Source organism: Salvelinus namaycush, chromosome 41 (genome assembly GCF_016432855.1).
Source record: "Salvelinus namaycush isolate Seneca chromosome 41, SaNama_1.0, whole genome shotgun sequence".
Lineage (NCBI taxonomy): Eukaryota > Metazoa > Chordata > Actinopteri > Salmoniformes > Salmonidae > Salvelinus > Salvelinus namaycush.
This window is the reverse complement of record NC_052347.1, coordinates 20,067,420-20,088,941: the sequence shown is the minus strand read 5'-3', so window position 1 is coordinate 20,088,941 and position 21,522 is coordinate 20,067,420. Positions and strand designations below refer to the sequence as shown.

At 39.2% G+C, this 21,522-nt stretch overlaps 1 protein-coding gene across 2 annotated transcripts in view; it reads right to left on the bottom strand.

Annotated features, from left to right (window-relative positions):
- Positions 1–15,374: 15,374 nt before the first annotated feature.
- LOC120034529 (adhesion G protein-coupled receptor E1-like) overlaps positions 15,375–21,522 on the bottom strand; it is a 59,442-nt gene continuing 53,294 nt past the window's right edge. For both annotated transcript variants that reach the window (XM_038981121.1, XM_038981122.1), the window contains one exon: positions 15,375–16,391. In XM_038981121.1, coding sequence (XP_038837049.1) covers positions 16,350–16,391 — 42 coding nt within the window. In that variant the 3' untranslated portion in view covers positions 15,375–16,349. The remainder of the gene's footprint in view (positions 16,392–21,522) is intronic.

The following is a 21,522-nucleotide window of genomic DNA, read 5'->3' as shown; positions in this document are numbered from 1 at the left end:
TAGAAATACATTATTTAATTAACATTTAATTACAAAAATCCACATAAATCCTTAAATTTAAGGTAGAGATATCTGTTATTTTGCATATCTCAATCCAACACATCTGCCTATGTTGTCCTTCCGCATCTGCAGTGGAAAGTGGCAGAGCTACAGTGATGTTTGTCAGACCAGGAGACATCCCTAAAAGGGGTCTTCTCACGAAACCGTCTGTAGCTTCTGAACCATTTGGGCTACAAACTAATATGACACCACTGTGGAAAGGGGACTCTTCTGAAGGTAACCCAAATAAATTCATGGAAGTATGGAGGTAGTTTTGTGCCAACAAAAATAAGGGGTTAAATATGTGTCCAAAAAATTAGATATCTCCTAGATATAGGACAGACACTTCAAAACCGTATTTCTTATGATTTATTTTTTTACTCTCTTTTCTTTCATTTTTGAATGTGTTATTCAATGCGTTTCTATGAGCTATAGTAGTAAAGGCCAAATTCAATATTTTATCAAATCATTTTTTATATATATTTTATATACACTTTCTACAATTCTAGATCAAATAGCTAAATGATCCATAGTATGACCATCTTAAAACAATTCCATATGTTAGCTTAGTAACCCCCCCCCCCCCCCCCCCCCCATTTTGATTGATGAGATGACATAGTCAATTAGAACCTAATTGTGGCATAGCGAATTAAAATAATTGAACCAATGTAAGTAATTGAACCAATGTTTTGAATATTTTATTAAGCAATTGCATACCTAGTGCCAACATGATTATTCCTGAGTTAATCACACTTACCTTACACAATCAATCGGGAATGGTTCTTCATATGAATGTCACTTTGTGGAATGATACAGAATGCAGGATTGATGGATGAGGTGTGAAGGTCTTACCCATCCGATACCCAAATCAGCCTGTCTTGTCTGCAGCTGTGGCAGCATGAGTCTGTCAAACTCAATTCTGCAGGCAGAGGAGCACCGTCTCTTCTCTCATTACCATAGTCCAGTCACTGAGAAACTCATTGTGACACTCGTTTCCTCTCTTTCTCTCTGAGTCTATATCTCCTCTCTCTCTCTCCACTCTCTCTCCCCCTTCCCACCCCCCTCTCTGACTCTTCTGTCGCGTTTATCTGATCTTCGCCCGCAGGACCTGCATAATCTTCTCTCTTAGCCCCTCTCTGGGTGTCTGAGCCCTCCTACTGTCCATCTATTTAGAATTCTCACATATTTTCTCATGTTTTATCTTTATCACAGACATCATCACCAGGCTGTTCTGCCTAATAAAGTCTCTGGTCTGTCTGTGATAACGATTATAAGTAACAGTTGGGCTGCAGGGGGTCAGATGTGTGGCTGTGTGGTCCTGTCACCTTTTTGCCTCCACTAATAATTCTAATTGGTTTCAGTATAAAAAGGCTGTCAAGTAACATATTAGATACATTTTTCATTCCAGTCTCTTATTAGCTGCTCAGGCAATTTTCTAAGATACAATATCATTTAGGGAAGAATACAGATTTGTTTTAATGGTAATATTTTTGTTGTTTCACAGCTTTGTGAGGAGAAAAGTTCAAAGATAAAATAGCTTCTTCATGGAACTTAGAAAATTTGATTGGTAGATATTAGATCATTGGTAGACAATTACATTTGAAAAGGAACTGTAGAGCACCCATAATTAAACGTTTTCATAAAGTATAAAGTATCAGATAAAACAATTTGCAAACATTCAAAACCACCTTCAGACCATTTACTAGACAGAACAGATTTATTTGTATTTATTTTTTCCACATAAAATCTTTAAATGTTTTGTTAATTTCTTTACAGGTCTGGTAGGTAACACAAAGATAAGGCAAGGTAAACAAAACGGGACAGTCCCTCTACATTCCAGATGAATCTCTTGGTGATAAAGCCATTTCATTTCTTGTTGTTTTCTGTCCCTGAGTAGCAGTCTAACCTCAGAGGAACGTGATGCTGTCTCCTCCTGCATGCACTTCAATTGGCTGTGCCTGAGAGGATTTTGGGTGAGACGCAGCGGTTCCATATTCTCCATCAGTCTCCAAGGCACCTGTGGGGAATCCTGAGAAAGAACAACAAAACAAAACCAGGTAGCATAGCAACAAAAGACAGAGCAGCAGAGAGAGCCACTCGCTTCAGTCAACTCCTGACTGGGGTTCTCATTTGAGCTTACATTTAATTATCCTACCTCCTTCCGTGAAGTTTAGAAATAAGCAGTCACCTTGAATGTTCAACCTTAAAGGAGAAATCTGGAGCAAGCTGTAAATGAACAAACCACTTTGTTAATGTTTTAAAACCTCTTAAGGATCCAACTTTATTTTAAAATTTTCGCCTAAAATGACATACCCAAATCTAACTGCCTGTAGCTCAGGACCTGAAACAAGTATATGCATATTCTTGATACCATTTGAAAAGAAACACTTTGAAGTTTGTGGAAATGTGAAATGAATGTAGGAGAATATTACACATTAGATCTGGTTAGAGATTATACAAAGGAAAAAAACAATGCATTTTTTTGTATTTCTTTTGTACCATCATCTTTGAAATGCAAGAGAAAGGCCATAATGTATTATTCCAGCCCAGGCCCAATTTAGATTTTGTCCACTAGATAACAACAGTGTACGTGCAAAGTTTTAGATTGATACAATGAACCATTGCATATCTGTTCAAAATGTTCTATCAAGACAACCCAAATGTGCCTAATCGGTTTATTAATACATTTTCAAGTTTATAACTGTCCACTCTCCTCAAACAATGGTATTGGTATTCTTGGTATTCTTTCACTGTAATAGCTACTGTAAATTGGACAGTGCAGTTAGATTAACAAGAATTAAAGCTTTCTCCCCATATCAGACATATCTATGTCCTGGTAAATGTTCATGTTACTTACAACATCATGCTATTCATATTAGTCTACATTAGATTAACCGTCCCGTGGGGGTGTGGGGGACACACACACACACACCAATCCTGTAGAGGTTAACTAAGGATTGCCCTGCGGTTTGGGCTATATAAATCAAATAGGTGTATCCAATTTCTGCTGGCTTCATGACTGGCTTAAAAAGCAACCCATCTATTTTCTACACACTGACGCTTTTTTAATGGAAATGTGATTCTATCTTGTTGGTGCCCTGTGGTTGTGGTTGCTGGCGCTGCTGAAATCCTTGATGCAAGGAGTCACTTGCCCAAATCTCTGGCAGTATTCATCCAGAAACTTGTAGTGTATAAGAGACATCCATTCCATTCAGTCCTGCCCTTGAGCTGTTCACCCACAATACAGCACAATGACTTTTTGAAAAGGTCTGTCCCACTGGGCACCAACTGGTTGAATCAACGTTGTTTCACTGTCATTTGTCAACGTATTGTGTCAATCAAACAAGACATAACAGTCACATGATTTGCACAGCAAAAAAACATGAGCAAGTAGGGAGGGATTGAAACAGCAGTTCAAGATACAACAATTGAAAGATAATATTACTACCTAACAAAGGTCTTTGATGGTGGAGATGCACTAAAGCTTATGTAGCTGAGCTATGCAGCTTAGCTGTGGACTTCTCTAGAATAAGAATGTCAAAAAATTATACTTTCCAGGAACATTGAAAATAAGTATTTGGATCAAACCACTTTTTTTGAATTGCATTTTTGGCAGCAGTTATGGCACACATGAACAATTTCATCGAATCCAATAGAATGTCAAAATGATTTCCTAGTAAAACAGACCGGGCAACATATATACATTTACTTCTATCAAGGTTTGATGAAGGTATTTAATGTATGTCCAGAGGTCAGAGACCACTGAGCATTCCCAAAAACACATGTACAGTATCTCAGTTTTCAAACCCTTCTTTTTTTCCACATTTAGTTGTGTTAGAGCTTGAATTAAAAATATATATTTTTTTCACTGGCCTACACATAGTATCCCATATTGTCAAAGTGGAATTATGTTTTCAATTTTTTTAAACAAATGAATTAAAAATGAAAAGCTGAAAAGTATTGAGTCAATACGTAGTCAACCCCTTTGTTATGGCACGCTTAAATACATTCAGGAGTAAAAATGTGCTTAACAAGTAACATAATAAGTTGCATGGATTCACTCTGTGTGCTTTAATAGTGTTAAACATGATTTTTTGAATGACTACCTCATCTCTGTACCCCACACATACAATTATCTGTAAGGTCCCTCAGTCGAGCAGTGCATTTCAAACACATATTCAACCACAAAGACCAGGGAAGTTTTCCAATGCCTCGCAAAGAAGGGACTTATTGTTCATGGGTTAAAAAAAAGCAGACATTAAATATCCCTTTCAGCATGGTGATGTTATTAATTACACTTTGGATGGTGTATTAATACACCCAGTCACTACAAAGATACAGGCGTCCTTCCAAACTCAGTTGCCAGACAGGAGGGAAACCGCTCAGGGATTTCACCATGAGGCTGATGGTGACTTTAGAACAGTTACAGAATTTAACGGCTGTGATAGAAAACTGAGGATGGATCAACAACATTGTAGTTACTCCGCAATATTAACCTAACTGACAGAGTGAAAAGAAAAAAGCCTGTACAGAATAAAAAATTATCCAAAACATGAATCCTGTTTGTAACATGGCACTAAAGTAATACAGCAAAACATTTGGCAAAGCAATTCACTTTTTGTCCTGAATACAAATTGTTATGTTTGGGGCAAATCCAATAAAATATCTTTTCAAACATAGTGGTGGCTGCATCATGTTATGGGAATGCTTGTAATTGTTAAGGACTGGGGAGTGTTTCAGGATAAAAAAGAAATGGAATAGAGCTAAGCACAGGGAAAATCCTAGAGGAAAACCTGGTTCATTCTGCTTTCCACCAGACACTGGGAGATGAATTCACCTTTCAGCAGGACAATAACTTAAAAGACAAGGCCAAATCTACACTGGAGATCCTTACCAAGAAGACAGTGAATGTTCCTGTGTGGCCGAGTTACAGTTTTGACCTAAATATACTTGAAAATCTATGGCAAGACCTGAAAATGGTTGTCTAGCAATGATCAACAAAAAATTTGACAGAGCTTGAAAAATATTTAAAATAATAATTGGCAAATATTGCACAGTCCAAGCGTGGAAAGCGCTTAGAGTTACCCTGAAAGACTCACAGCTGTAATCACTGCCAAATGTGCTTCTACAAATTATTGAATCAGGGGTGTGAATACTTATGTAAATTACATATTTCTGTATTTCATTTTCAATACATTTGCAAAAATGTCTAAAAACACATTTTCACTTTGTCATTATGGGGTATTGTGTGTAGATGGGTGAGAAAAAAATCAATGTAATCCATTTTAAATTCAGACTGTAACACAACTAAATCTGGAATAAGTCAAGGAGTATGAATACTGAATCAAGAGTGCAACCGTTGAAGATATTATCATCCAAGTTTTATTCAGAAGTGACAATATGGTGTATATCACATTCCAGTTCACCTGTTCTCCAAATTATAGGAGCTAACTGTTCCAGATGGAAGTAACCGCAGGGGCACATGTTTCGGTCTAGTTAATTTTGAAGGAGAGAGTGGAGACCAGGCCAACAGATTTGGGAGTATTCCAAAGAGTCTCATCCAGGGGATGTGTGGCGATAAGGGAATCCCAGCTACTCCGTAGTCTTTTAGAGCAGAGTGTAGCTTAAGGTTAAAACAAGAAGTCCCTGGGAGATAATATCATTCTTTGAGGTCTTGAAAAGTTTGAAGACCTGAATTGTCAAAGAAATTATTTCTACTAGACCATTGACGAAAAAACAAGGGGTTTGAGCCTGATAAGATTAGGCTATTATTCCTGTGAAAAGGGAATGAGATCATGAGATGTCTATTGGCCTGTCTCCACATCCACTTCATTTAGCAATTATTGGACCCATTTGGAGACATAGAATAAGTCTTATAGTCTAATGAGTTTTATTAAAGCCTCTTCGATGGGATGCCTTGTGGCTTCATTAGTAGGATCTAGAAAAGAAAAGTAAAGTAATATAATTGAAAGTTAGTTAAAACCATTCATTTAAACGGGTGTGTCTTGAGGATAGAAATTTAAACTACAAGATTATGTCATCATGGTACCGAGTTTTCTACATAGACAATCTGTAGAAAAAGGCCATCCTGCTCTCTCCTCTCTACTTCTAACTAACTTCCCCTCACAGTCCCTTCAATTTCCCTTCAGTCTCTTTAGTTTGGCTGTTCAGCCTAATTATTCCTCACTTATCAAAGCCCTGCCATTCCCAACCAATCAGAGCACTTGGAAATGCGCATCTGGACACTGCACCCGCCCACTCGGGTCAGAGTGTTGTCGTCATCCAAAAAGGGGGGGGGGGGGGGGGTATATAATATGTACATGTAGGTAGAGTTATTAAAGTGACTATGCATAGATAATAACAGAGTAGCAGCAGTGTAGAAGGGGGGGGGGGGGGGCAATGCAAATAGTCTGGGTAGCCGTTTGATTAGATGTTCAGAAGTCTTATGGCTTGGGGGTAGAAGCTGTTTAGAAGCCTCTTGGACCAAGGCTTGACGGTCCAGTACCACTTACCTTAGGTTAGCAGAGAGAACAGTCTATGACTAGGGTGGCTGGAGTCTATGACAATTTTTAGGGCCTTCCTCTGACACCGTCCTGGATGGCAGGAAGCTTGGCCCTGGTGATGTACTGGGCCGTACGCATTACCCTCTAGTGCCTTGCGGTCGGAGGCCGAGCAGTTGCCATACCAGGCAGTGATGCAACCCGTCAGGATGCTCTCGATGGTGCAGCTGTAGAACCTTTTGAGGATCTGAGGACCCATGCCCTCTTCACGACTCTCTTGTTGTGCTTGGACCATGTTAGTTTGTTGTTGATGTGGACGCCAAGGAACTCTCAACCTGCTCCACTACAGCCCAGTCGATGAGAATGGAGGCGTGCTCGGTCCTCCTTTTCCTGAAGTCCACAATCATCTCCTTTGTCTTGATCACGTTGAAGGAGAGGTTGTTGTCCTTGCACCACACGGCCAGGTCTCTGACCTCCTCTCTATAAGCTGTCTTGTCACTGGGCAGCTCTCGGCTGTGCTTCCCTTTGTAGTCTGTAATAGTTTGCAAGCCCTGCCACATCCGGCGAGCGTCGGAGCAGGTATAGTACGATTTAATCTTAGTCCTGTATTGAAGCTTTAACTGTTTGATGGTTTGTCGGAGGGCATAGAGGGATTTCTTATAAGCTTCCGGGTTAGAGTCCCGCTCCTTGAAAGCGGCAGCTCTACCCTTTAGCTCAGTGCGGATGTTGCCTGTAATCCATGGCTTCTGTTTGGGGTATGACCCCATGTTGTAAGTGTAATGCCATTTCCCATTTATTCATGTACATGTGTATATTACATAGTTATAACACTTAACTAATACTGTTTACATGTGTGCATATATTTCCCTTATAGAACCACAACAGTAAGATTTGAAGTAATTTGGATTACCACACATAAAGAACTTTGAGGGTATCAGCTGTGTCTGTGTGATTGTGTTGATTACCAAGTGTTCAGTATGGGCCTCAACATCATGTTCTGACCGGACAGCACTATAGTGGGCAAAACCAAACCAATCAGTTATAAGTACATAGCGGGTAAGGGCATTCACAGCCAACCGCTCAGACGGGTGAGGAAATACCAGCCAACTGTTTTTACTCAATCTTTGTATAAAATATGTTGAATTTCTACTTTTGAAACAACGTCAGATCTTCAATGTTATATCCACTATCAGAAAAAATAGTCTGGAAAGCACCACCTACTGGACATTTCTACAACTATCCCTTTGGTCTCCTTTCCAGAGTTTTAACAGAGCCCTGCTTAGATTTTATATTTGTCACTGACTACCACCAATGTGCTATCATGAAAATGATTATTGAGAGATCTCTTAATAACTAAATAGATTCACTGTTGCTATCAAAGTCATTCCAAAGGGTAGGTTTAACAGAGCAAATGAAATGTAACCATACTTCATAAAGCATAATGATCAATGATTCTATTTAGGCCTATAGCATTTGTGAAGTCATCAACAACTATTGTTTGAATTCAAACCAGGGTTCAACTAAAACTATACAATACAAATAGGCATAAGGTTTCAAGCATTGGTTGATTTCAAATTTAATCTACGAGTTAATAATAAACATGTTGGATTCATGTCTTCATCTCAACCTGTAATATTCGTCGTCTGAAGATGAGGAATCATCGGACCAAAGTGCAGCGTGGTAAGTGTTCATGTTAATTTATTAAAACAGAACACTAAAACAAAGTAACAAAGAGAATGAAACAAAACGAAACAGTTCTGTCTGGTACAGACACAGACAGAAAACAACTACCCACAAAACACAGGTGGGAAAAGGCTACCTAAGTATGGCTCTCAATCAGAGACAACGATAGACAGCTGCCTCTGATTAAGAACCACACCCGGCCAAACACACAGAAATAGAAAACATAGAACACAAAACATAGAATGCCCACCCCAACTCACGCCCTGACCAAACCAAAATATAGACATAAAAAAGGAACTAAGGTCAGGGCGTGACACAACCAAAAATCTAAGGTACCCCTTTCCTGCAGCCAAATGACCAAATCACCCTCTAGTGGCCTCATGGGTGGAATGTTATTGATATTTTAATCAACATAAACCATTTTTAAAGTCCGAAAATCCGGAGTTTCTTTGTCGAACTGTTTTGTTATATTTCAGTCTTCTGTGATGTACAGTTGAAGTCGGAAGTTTACATACACTTAGGTTGGAGTCATTAAAACTCGTTTTTCACTTATAATTCACTGTATCACAATTCCAGTGGGCCAGAAGTTTACATACACTAAGTTGACTGTGCCTATAAACAGCTTGGGAAATTCCAGAAAATGATGTCATGGCTTTAGAAGCTTCTGATTGGCTAATTGACAGTCGTTTTAGTCAATTGGAGGTGTACCTGTGGATGTATTTCAAGGCCTACCTTCAAACTCAGTGCCTCTTTGCTTGACGTCGTGGAAAAATCAAAAGAAATCAGCCAAGACCCCCGAAAAAAATTGTAGACCTCCACAAGTCTGGTTCATCCTTGGGAGCAATTTCCAAACGCCTGAAGGTACCACGTTCATCTGTACAAAGAATAGTACGCAAGTATAAACACCATGGGACCACGCAGCCGTCATACTGCTCAGGAAGGAAACGCGTTCTGTCTCCTAGAGATGAACGTACTTTGGTGTGAAAAATACCAATCAATCCCAGAACAACAGCAAAGGACCTTGTGAAGATGCTGGAGAAAACAGGTACAAAAGTATCTATATCCACAGTAAAACGAGTCCTATATCGACATAACCTGAAAGGCCGCTCAGCAAGGAAGAAGCCACTGCTCCAAAACCGCCATAAAAAAGCCAGACTACCGTTTGCAACTTTACATGGGGACAAACATTGTACTTTTTGGAGAAATATCCTCTGGTCTGATGAAACAAAAATTGAACTGTTTGGCCATAATGACCATCGTTATGTTTGGAGGAAAAAGGAGGAGGCTTGCAAGCTGAAGATCACCATCCAAACCGTGAAGAACGGTGGTGGCAGCATCATGATGTGGGGGTGCTTTGCTGCAGGAGGGACTGGTGCACTTCACAAAATAGATGGCATCATGAGGTAGGAAAATTATGTGAATATATTGAAGCAACATCTCAAGACATCAGTCAGGAAGTTAAAGCTTGGTGGCAAATGGGTCTTCCAAATGGACAATGACCCCAAGCATACTTCGAAAGTTTTGGCCAAATGGCTTAAGGACAACAAAGTCAAGGTATTGGAGTGGCCATCACAAAGCCCTGACCCCAATCCCATAGAAAATTTGTGGGCAGAACTGAAAAAGCGTGAGATACACCAGCTCTGTCAGGAGGAATGGGCCGAAATTAACCCAATTTATTGTGGGAAGCTTGTGGAAGGCTACCTGAAACATTTGACCCAAGTTAAACAATTTAATGGCAATCTACCAAATACTAACTGAGTGTATGTAAACTTCTGACCCACTGGGAATGTGATGTAAGAAATAAAAGCTGAAATAAATCAGTGATAACAGTGATAACACGTTGTTTTATAAATAGAAAATATCTGACATTGTATTCCAATTTGAACTTTGTTGTTATTTAAATGGTTGAAACCACATTTATAACAGATTTTGATGACAACTACACCAAAAATCAAACACTGTTTTTCAATTGTAATTTTGTTGTGCTTTTAGATGGTTTTTAGATGGTTAATAACACATTGGGAATTCCACACACTTCTGGCTGTCTTTTTGAGTGGGTGAATAAAGGTTGAAATCTCATGGATCAACGTTTCAACCAAATATTACACACATTTCCACGTTGAAATTATGAAGGTATGCCCAGTGGGGTGATTGTGTTCCATCTGAGCAGATGAAGAAAATTAACAGCAGAGAGAGGGAAGTAAGTGCTTCTGTATTCCTATCCATCTTCTGCTCTGTATGGGACCCCTGGCCAGGTGAATAGCACTAACACAAAGGGCAGTTGGAGTTGGAGAGAGGGATAGAGGAGGATTGGAGAGAAGGGTAAATACAGGGAGAGGAGAAGAGAGAAAGTTGGGGTTGCAGGCTGTGATAGTGACCTTCATTCAATGATTTATATATACACTCTAGATGACTGGCAGGGGGCGCTGTTTTGAGCCTACAAGCCTCCATCTTGGCACTCCCCCACCATTGTTACAAATATTTTGTAAGCTAAAGAAATGCATTTATTTATGTCTAAAAAATGTATTTATTTATGTCTTGTTTTTGCCATGTTTATTATATTAATGCATAATTTTAAATTATATTTTGTGAGCTAAACATAAACATTTAAAATTGTAAAATATGTTAATGCATTTTCCTTAAAGTATCCTTTTTAGAAAGTACTGTACTTACTGTCCCCACTACAACAACACAAATACTTAAAATATTTTCCTGCAGTCAATGACCAAAAGCGCCCTCTAGTGGCCTTGTGGGTGGAAAGTTATTAATATTTTTCATGATTTAATAATGAATAAACATTATTTTTTTAAATCCCGCCTGAAAATCTGGTGTTTCTATGTCATTGTTTTAACATTTTGGCTACGAATAAATCAACTTCTAAATTTGCAAATATTCTGCGCAGAACATATGCACGCACATTCAGTTTCTACAGCCTTTGACCTTTACAACAATGTACAACATGTTCTATTCGGTTGAAGTATTACGACATAACAGACATAGCATGTATGCGTATCCCTCCCTATGCAGTGATTTAGCATGTGCCCCTCACACAACACAGTATTGCACAAAGCTTGTACGCTATGCTTTTGTATCTATCTGGTAAACAATTGGATAGGTCTTTGTCATTCAACAGCGTCATATTCTGTCTATCCTTATAGTATTTCAGTCACATATACATGGCCTGTACTGCCCATCCCCCACCAACATGATTTGACCCTGACAGTTGCTGTTCAGCATGGAGGCTTGTTTTGGTGGAAGACGCATTCAAACAAGGGATGGCCTTATTCTGCTGGGTAGACACTTGTAAGTAGCAACATTGGATATGTTTATTGATTATTGGTGTTATTGGTGTTATTGTTATAGCTAGAATGTGTAGTTATTGCTATAAATGTTAGTTACATAGTGCATTCAGGATTCATAGAACGCCATTGTAGCCGGTAACATAAGACACATTATAATGCGAACACAAAGTTCAGATTGAAATATATTACAGATTGAAATATATTATATAACAAAATGCGTCTGACATGTAAATTAGGAATTCTGTCAGCTCTGTTTATGACATTTATTTTGGTCACAGAAAATGTGTAACTTTATCGCCGGAGAAAATTGAACTAGAGATGCTAGTCTGCCAAGAGACTCAACTAGCAATTCCATCACTTCCTGTAAATTGCGCTTGCGCAATGAAGATTCAGGCAGAAGTCACTGGAAGTAATCTTATTTTGAGTAAAAGTTGAGTATCATGTTTTTCTATTTAGTCTAGCTCGCACAAGTCGGAGAATCTTCTATCGACTACTTTCCATTCCCTGTCCACTGTCATAAAAAACAAAAAACATGTTTATTTCGGCCTGTTCAATGTGAATTGTTCAATAGCATAAGCAGTTTGAAGCATATTTTATTGGAAACAAGTTGCTGTGATAATGTTAGGCCTATCTGTCTTAGGGCTGGTTAAGGCTACCACACATTTAGGGGCTTTATCTTCCGCTGGTCCTGGGGCCCTTGTTAAGGTCAACGGCATCATGAACTCTACAAGTACCAGGACATTTAAGTCAATAACCTAGTTGCCTCTGCCAGCAGGCTGAAACTTGGCAGCAAGTTGATCTTCCAGCAAGACGATGACCCCAAGCACACATCAACATCTACAAAGAAATGGTTAATTGGCCACAAAATCAACATTTTGCAATGGCCATCTCAGTCTCCGGACTTGAACCACAATGAACACCTGTGTTTTGAATTGAAGAGGGCAGTCCATAAGTGCAGACCGAAGGACATCAAGGATCTGGAAAGATTCTGTATGGAAGAATGGTCTAAGATCCCTCCCAATGTGTTCTCCAATCTCATAAAACATTATAGAAAAAGGCTAAGTGTCAATATCCTCGCAAGGGGATTTAAAAAAATGTATTTCACCTTTATTTAACCAGGTAGGCCAGTTGAGAACCAGTTCTCATTTACAACTGTGGCCTGGCCAAGATAAAGCAAAGCAGTGTGACACAAACAACAAAGAGTTACACATAGGATAAACAAACATACAGTCAATAACACAATAGAAAAATCAATATACAGTGTGTGCAAATGTAGTAAGATTAGGGAGGTAAGGCAATATATAGGCCGTAGTGGCGAAATAATTACAATTTAGCATTAACACTGGAGTGATAGATGTGCAGATGATGATGTGCAAGTGGAGACACTGGGGTGCAAAGGAGCAAAAATAAATAACAATATGGGGATGAGGTAGTTGGGTTGGCTATTTACAGATGGGCTGTGTGCAGGTGCAATGATCGGTAAGCTGCTCTGACAGCTGGTGCATAACGTTAGTGAGGGAGAAATAAGACTCCAGCTTCAGTGATTTTTGCAATTTGTTCCAGTCATTGGAAGCAGAGAACTGGAAGGAAAGGTGGCGAAAGGAGGAGTTGGCTTTGGGGATGACCAGTGAAATATACCTGCTGGAGCGTGTGCTACGGGCGGTGCTGCTATGGTGACCAGTGAGCTGAGATAAGGCGGGGCTTTACCTAGCAAAGACTTATAGATGACCTGGAGCCAGTGGGTTTGGCGACGAATATGAAGTGAGGGCCAGCCAACGAGAGCATACAGGTCGCAGTTGTGGGTAGTATATGGGGCTTTGGTGACAAAACAGATGGCACTGTGATAGACTACATCCAATTTGCTGAGTAGAGTGTTGGAGGCTATTTTGTAAATGACATCGCCTAAGTCAAGGATCGGTAGGATAGTCAATTTTACGAGGGTATGTTTGGCAGTATGAGTGAAAGATGCTTTGTTGCAAAATAGGAAGCCCATTCTAGATTTAATTAGTCTAGAGGTTTGTTAACACAGTGTCCAAAGAAGGGCCAGAAGTATACAGAATGGTGTTGTCTGCGTAGAGGTGGATCAGAGAATCACCAGAAGCAAGAGCGACATCATTGATATATACAGAGAAAAGAGTCGGCCCAAGAATTGAACCCTGTGGCACCCCCATAGAGACTGCCAGAGGTCCGGACAACAGACCCTCCGATTTGACACACTGAACTCTAGTAGTTGGTGAACCAGGCGAGGCAGTCATTTGAGAAACCAAGGCTGTTGAGTCTGCCGATAAGAATGCAGTGATTGACAGAGTCAAAAGCCTTGGCCAGGTTGATGAAGACGGCTGCACAGTATTGTCTTTTATTGATGATATTGTTTAGGACCTTGAGTGTGGCTGAAGGGGAACCTATGACCCGCTCGGAAACCAGATTGCATAGCGGAGAAGGTACGGTGGGATTCGAAATGGTCGGTGATCTGTTTGTTAACTTGGCTTTCGAAGACTTTAGAAAGGCAGGGTAGAATAGATATAGGTCTGTAACAGTTTGGGTCTAGAGTGTCTCCCCCTTTGAAGAGGGGGATGACTGTGGCAGCTTTCCAATCTTTAGGGATCTCAGACGATGCGAAAGAGAGGTTGAACAGGCTAGTAATAGGGGTTGCAGCAATTGCGGCGGATACTTTTAGAAAGAGAGGGTCCAGATTGTCTAGCCCAGCTGATTTGTAGGTGTACAGATTTTGCAGCTCTTTCAGAACATCAGCTATCTGGATTTGGGTGAAGGAGAAATGGGGGAGGCTTTTGCAAGTTGCTGTGGGGGGTGCAGAGCTGTTGACTGGGGTAGGGTTAGCCAGGTGGAAAGCAAGGCCAGCCTTGGAAAAATGCTTATTGAAATTCTCGATTATCGTGGATTTATTGGTGGTGAGAGTGTTACCTAGCCTCAGTGCAGTGGACAGCTGGGAGGAAGTGCTCTTATTCTCCATGGACTTTACAGTATCCCAGAACTTTTTGGAGTTTGTGCTACAGAATGCAAATTTCTGTTTAAAAAAGCTAGCCTTTGCTTTCCTAACTGCATGTGTATATTGGTTCCTAACTTCCCTGAAAAGTTGCATATCACAGGGGCTATTTGATGCTAATGCAGTACACCACAGGATGTTTTTGTGCTGGTTAAGGGCAGTCAAGTCTGGAGTGAACCAAGGGCTATATCTGTTCTTAGTTACATTTTTTGAATGGGGCATGCTTATTTAAGATGGTGAGGAAAGCACTTTTAAAGAATAACCAGGCATCCTCTACTGACGGAATGAGGAAGGTGCACAAAGTATTTAACAATTATTTCTTTAACATATTTTTCTCTGAGCAATTTTATTTTTATAAAACAATATAATTTTATTTTTAGCATACATTATACCTCATTATTTGTATTATTTATTTTATGCAGTCTGCTTTACTCATCTTTATCAAGGGTTCCAATAATTTTGGAGGTGACTGTTTATAAGCAATTATAATAAATCAAGGTACTTCAAGGCGAACATTTCTAATTTCTTGTTTTCATACCGTGTGACTCTGACTCGCAAACCCATTGAGGCCCTAAATAACCGGCTGAAATTGCCTTTGTCAGTTTGCATCTTCTGAGATGAGAGACAATCTGATGGAGACTATCCCCACCCATTCAGAGTTTGACGTCTGTACTAAAACAAACAGTTCTGAACCAATCAGAAACCTTTTCAAAACAATTCCACATCAGTTTCAGGTAGACTACACATGCAGTTGCCTTAATCTAAAACGGAGACAGAAAAACATTTCTTAGATATACAGTATCTTGAACCACATTTAACAAAATAAAATCAAGCTACACAGATACAAAATATTTTAATATTTTATTCAATTAAAATATCTCATGGCAAATAAAGGTCTAAAAACAGAGAAGTTACAGTACAGTGATAAAAGCATGCCATTTCCCAGTAAAAAAAACAGTCATACAAATGATCTTTACTAAGAAAATATTTACAATGATTTTAATTTGTCCTTATTTGACAGGATGCACACCTTACTAGAAACAATAACAGTCATGATCATGATTCTTCTACATTTTTTGGTTGATCTCTTTTAAAATTGAGATACAATTATAAAACTATATACACAAAATATACATTTCAATCTGACATGATTTCAATCTGACTCTCACAACTCGACCTTTGATGGTTATGTTTTAAACAATTACTTTTTAAATAAAACCATGATAGTTTATGACTATTTTTTATAATTTGTTGCTTTCATCTGTTATGTATTTTAAGATCAGAGAAAGTACCTGGATAATGCTTAATGTAATAATCCATGAAAAGTTGTCCCTGGTTAAACCATGCAGGACTAGTTCACTCTTCTACAGTAGGAGGGGGGTTTCTCATCAGCATTATATAATCCAAAGAATATCAAGGTTGGAAAAAGACACATGAAACTGTGAATAGGAAAATCAGTGTAAAACAATAAATAACTTTGTTATCGTTACTCTTTGGAGTTTTAGCTTAAAATAATATCCAGGCCAGCCCAACGAAAAAGTACAGTAATATTTACAGAATCTTTAAAAAATGTGCACAATACTGCTTAAAGCGAAATATAATTGTCACAAAAAAACGTACATCAACCATCCCATCAATCTATCCTGGTCCTTTTGTGCTCTTTTGGCAAGACAGCACAAACAGATCTCGGACCAGGCAAGCATTAACTTATGCATGTCATTAAACCAGGGTGATTATGGTTTTATAAAACTCCCAGGTGTTGCTAGGAGGTCACAAGGTCAGGCATCATGGGGTCATGTCCAGCAACCAGCGTCCAGCCCCCTAGATCTGAGACTCTCCCGTCTTCTGGGTGCTCTTGGATGTCTGAGGGACACAGACAGAGAGAGGGCAAAGACAGACAACAACATCAATCAGTTGCTTTTTGATCAGACTCTGTCATCACAGTCCTTCATTATTAATGCACAAGTGGCTCTGCACTCTTTCACCCGCCAGACAAAATGCTTCACTTAAAACTTCTTCTTAATAGGGGGTGCTGTTTTCACTTTGCCCAAATTAAACGGCCTCGTACTCTGTTCTAGATCATACAATATGCATATTATTATTACTATTGGATAGAAAACACTCTGAAGTTTCTAAAACTGTTTGAATTATATCTGTGAGTAAAACAGAACTCATTTGGCAGCAAACTTCCAAACAGGAAGTGAAAATTCTGAAAATGGGGCTCTGTGTCAGGGCCTGCCTATTCAACTGGCTTATATTTATGGATCTGTATGCACTTCATACACCTTCCACTAGATGTCAACAGGCAGTAGAATGTTGAATGGGGTGTCTAGCTTGATGTGAGACCGAATGAGAGCTTTTGGAGTGACAGGTCCGCTCTTTTGTCAGTATTCAACTGCGCACCAGGGAACCTCACATTGTCTTCTGAAATGCGTTACGTATACACGACGAAATGCTCCGGCTCTGATTTTATTGGATACATATGAGAAAAACATCATAAAGTAGGATTTTCAACCGAGTTTGACCAGTTTATTCGACGTTTATTGGGAATTTTGGAATTTTTCGTTCCATGCGCAAGATTTCTTGGGCATGTGCCCTCCACATGGCTAGCCAAAGTTGCTAATTCGACAGAAGAAATGGACATTCTTAAACAAAACAACGATTTATTCTGGAACTAGGACTCCTTGCACAACATTCTGATGGAAGATCATCAAAAGTAAGAGAATATTTATGATGTTATTTCGTATTTTTGTGGTTTGTTTTGGCTCCAACAAGGCGGAGAATTGGTCAGCGCTGTCTCACAATATTGCATGCTGTATGTTGTACTAAAGTAATTTTCTTTTTAAATCTAACACAGCGGTTGCATTAAGAACCAGTGTATCTTTCATTTGCTGCACAACATGTAATTTTTAGTAAAGTTTATGATGAGTTTTTTGGTTAGATTACGTGACTGTCCAAAATTTCTCCGGACAATTTGGTGCATCATGGCTACGTATTCACAATGTAAAACCAGGATTTGTAGCTCTAAATATGCACATTTTCGAACAAAACATAAATGTATTGTATAACATGATGTTATAAGACTGTCATCTGATGAAGTTGTTCAAAGGTTAGTGATTCATTTTATCTCTATTTGTGGGTTTTGTGAAAGCTATCTTTACGGTGAATAAATGGCGTTGTGTGTTTGGCTATTGTGGTGAGCTAATATAAATATATATTGTGTTTTCGCTGTAAAACACTTAAAAAATCGGAAATATTGGCTGGATTCACAAGATGTTTATCTTTCATTTGCTGTACAACATGTATTTTTCATAAATGTTTTATGATGAGTATTTATGTATTTCACGTTGCTCTCTGTAATTATTCTGGCTGTTTTGGTGCTATTTGTGATGGTGGCTGCAATGTAAAACTACGATTTGTAGCTCTAAATATGCACATTTTCGAACAAAACATAAATGTATTGTATAACATGATGTTATAAGACTGTCATCTGATGAAGTTTTTCAAAGGTTAATGATTCATTTTATCTCTATTTGTGGGTTTTGTGAAAGCTACCTTTGCGGTGGAAACATGGTGAAAACATGGCGTTGTGTGTTTGGCTATTGTGGTGAGCTAATATAAATATATATTGTGTTTTCGCTGTAAAACATTTTAAAAATTGGAAATGATGGCTGGATTCACAAGATGTTTATCTTTCATTTGCTGTATTGGACTTGTGATTTCATGAAATTATATTATATGATATCCCTGTCGCGTTAGGCTAGGCTATGCTAGTCAGCTTTTTTGATGAGGAGGATCCCGGATCCGGGATGGTGACTTGTTAGAGGTTAACACCTTCCTCACCCACCTCATTATCTTTAGGGAACTTCAGCTCTGGCCCAGAATCACACATTTGCCTATTTTATGGAAATCATCAAAAATGACAGTTCTTTTCCTCCTTTGTTGTGCTTTGAAAGGTTTTTAAAATTGCCTTTGAGCAATCTCACTTGAAGGAAATGACTAGACTGATCACACCTCTGCTCAGGCCTGAACATGATGTCCCAAACCACGGTCAGTAATGATTAACGATTAAATTAATGGACTGATTAATTAAAGATGTCTCTGGATGGGGAAAGAAGTGAGAATTTTACAATGCGCTGTAAAACAAATGTTCCAAATTGGCCGTTAACCTGATAAGAGTGTGCCCTCTGAGAAATTGAGATTGAAGTACCCTGCAGTTTGAATGAATGCACATTTGACTTGTATCTAAATATTCTAATATGCTTATATCCTTTGTATAATACAGTAAATGTAATATTTTATGCAAAACTTTAACTTGCAGATCAGCCTTAATAATATTACAGATCCTGTGTTCTATCAAGCAATTTGTTTTCTAATTTCTAATCCCCCTATTATTATTATTATTATTATATATATTTTTTCAGCACTATCAATCCTCCCCTGATTGGAGAAAACTAACAGCCAACAATACTTATTCTACTGCTACTCACATCTATCTTCCCTCACATATACAGTACACTCTAATCTTAATTCCAACCCTCCGATGTCTACAGACTAACCCATCTTTCCTAGTACACTACCATTTTACTATTTCCTTTTGCAATACATCCTTCTATTTTACTGTGATGTCTTACGAGGGTCTTGAACCTCTCTATTTGTACCATTTCTACCAAGATTACCCTAAAAATAAATACTTTACCGAAGAGTGTATTCATATTTCCCATTGATTGATCATGGTTTTTCAGATCTCCTAACAGTACAGTTTGTAGGTCCATCTGAACAGAGATATGACTTACAGTGGCTTGCGAAAGTATTCACCCCCTGGCATTATTCCTATTTTGTTGCCTTACAACCTGGAATTAAAATTGATTTGTTGGGGGTTTGTATCATTTGATTTACAAAACGTGCCTAGCACTTTGATGATGCAAAATATTTTTTATTGTGAAACAAACAAGAGATAAGACAAAAAAAAATGAAAACTTGAGAGTGCATAACTATTCATCCCCCCTTCCACCCCCCAAGTCAATACTTTGTATCGCCCCCTTTTGCAGCAATTACAGCTGCAAGTCTCTTGGGGTATGTCTCTATAAGCTTGGCACATCTAGCAACTGGGATTTTTGCCCATTCTTCAAGGCAAAACTGCTCCAGATCATGTGTAAGATCATGTGACAGATCATGTGACACTTAGATTGCACACAGGTGGACTTTATTTAACTAATGATGTGACTTCTGAAGGTAATTGGTTGCACCAGATCTTATTTAGGGGCTTCATAGCAAAGGGGGTGAATACATATACACGCACCACTTTTCCTTTAAAAAAAAAATACATTTTATTTCATTTCACCTTACCAATTTGGACTATTTTGTGTATGTCCATTACATGAAATCCAAAATAAAATCAATATAAATTACAGGTTGTAATGCAACAAAATAGGAAAAATGCCAAGGGGGATGAATACTTTTGCAAGGCACTGTAACAACCACTCCTGGACCTGACTCCAAAACCGAGCCACTGAAGGACAGTACCAAAAGAGATCATCTGTTTATTGTTTCCCCATGACAGAGTCTGCACAGGGCTGACTGTTCATTGTGCCATATATTGAGGATTTAGTTTGTGTCAAGAATTTTATATAGTAGTTTACATTGAAAAGATCGGATTGATGCGTCCATTTTTTGTTTTGTATATCAGTTCATCAACCTGGTTCAAAGGTATTGGGACATCAAAAACCTGTTCCCAACTATCTTTCATTTTATGCTTTATAGTTGTCAAACCTCTCAACCCTATACTGAAACTGGTACATTTTATGATTTATACCTGTCATTTTAAGCCATTCATGGTTTTTCATTGGAGGCAGACAAACCAATTAATTTGTTTCTGTTTTGAGTAATTGTCTCTTCCATTTTTGTGGCAGAGCTGCAATGAGTTGGTTATACTTCTGTATTTATCTCCATACACATTTGTTAATTTCTTGTGTGACATAATTTTACTGTCCTTATTTACATTGTCATTCACAAACATGATACCTTCCTTCTACATTTCTTCCCCCCAAAAATCAGTACATTGGAGTTTAGACATTATTTGCTTGTCACGATCGTCTTGATATGAGAGATTGGACCAAGGCGCAGCATGATATGAATCCATCTTTTTTATTACACGAAGACGTAACACGAAACACTTATACAAACTAACAAAACAACAAACGACCGTGAAGCTACAAACGCAAGTGCACACACAAACTACTTACGTTCAACATAGACTAGACATAGACAATGACCCACAAACAGCTAAAGCCTATGGCTGCCTTAAATATGGCTCCCAATCAGAGACAACAATAACCAGCTGTCTCTAATTGAGACCCAATTCAGGCAACCATAGACTTTCCTAGACACCTACACTGAACACTAAACCATCTATTCTACTAAACCCCCTAAACCAAACAACACCCTAGACAATACAAAAAATACATACTTCACCATGTCACACCCTGACCTAACTAAAATAATAATGAAAACAAAGATAACTAAGGCCAGGGTGTGACATAAACCCCCCCCTTAAGGTGCGAACTCCGGGCGCACCAGCATAAAGTCTAGGGGAGGGTCTGGGTGGGCGTCTGTCCACGGTGGCGGCTCTGGCACTGGTCGTGGTCCCCACCCCACCATAGTCACTACCCGCTTACGTAGCCTCCTCCAAATGGCCACCCTCCACATTAACCCCACTGGATTAAGGGGCAGCACCGGACTAAGGGGCAGCACCAGACTAAGGGGCAGCACCGGACTAAGGGGCAGCACCGGACTAAGGGGCAGCACCGGACTAAGGGGCAGCACCAGGATAAGGGGCAGCACCAGGATAAGGGGCAGCACCAGGATAAGGGGCAGCACCAGGATAAGGGGCAGCTCCGGACTGAGGGACGGCAGCTCCGGACTGAGGGACGGATCCTGGCTGGATGACTGCTCTGGCGGATCTTGGCTGGACGGCTCTGGCGGATCCTGGCTG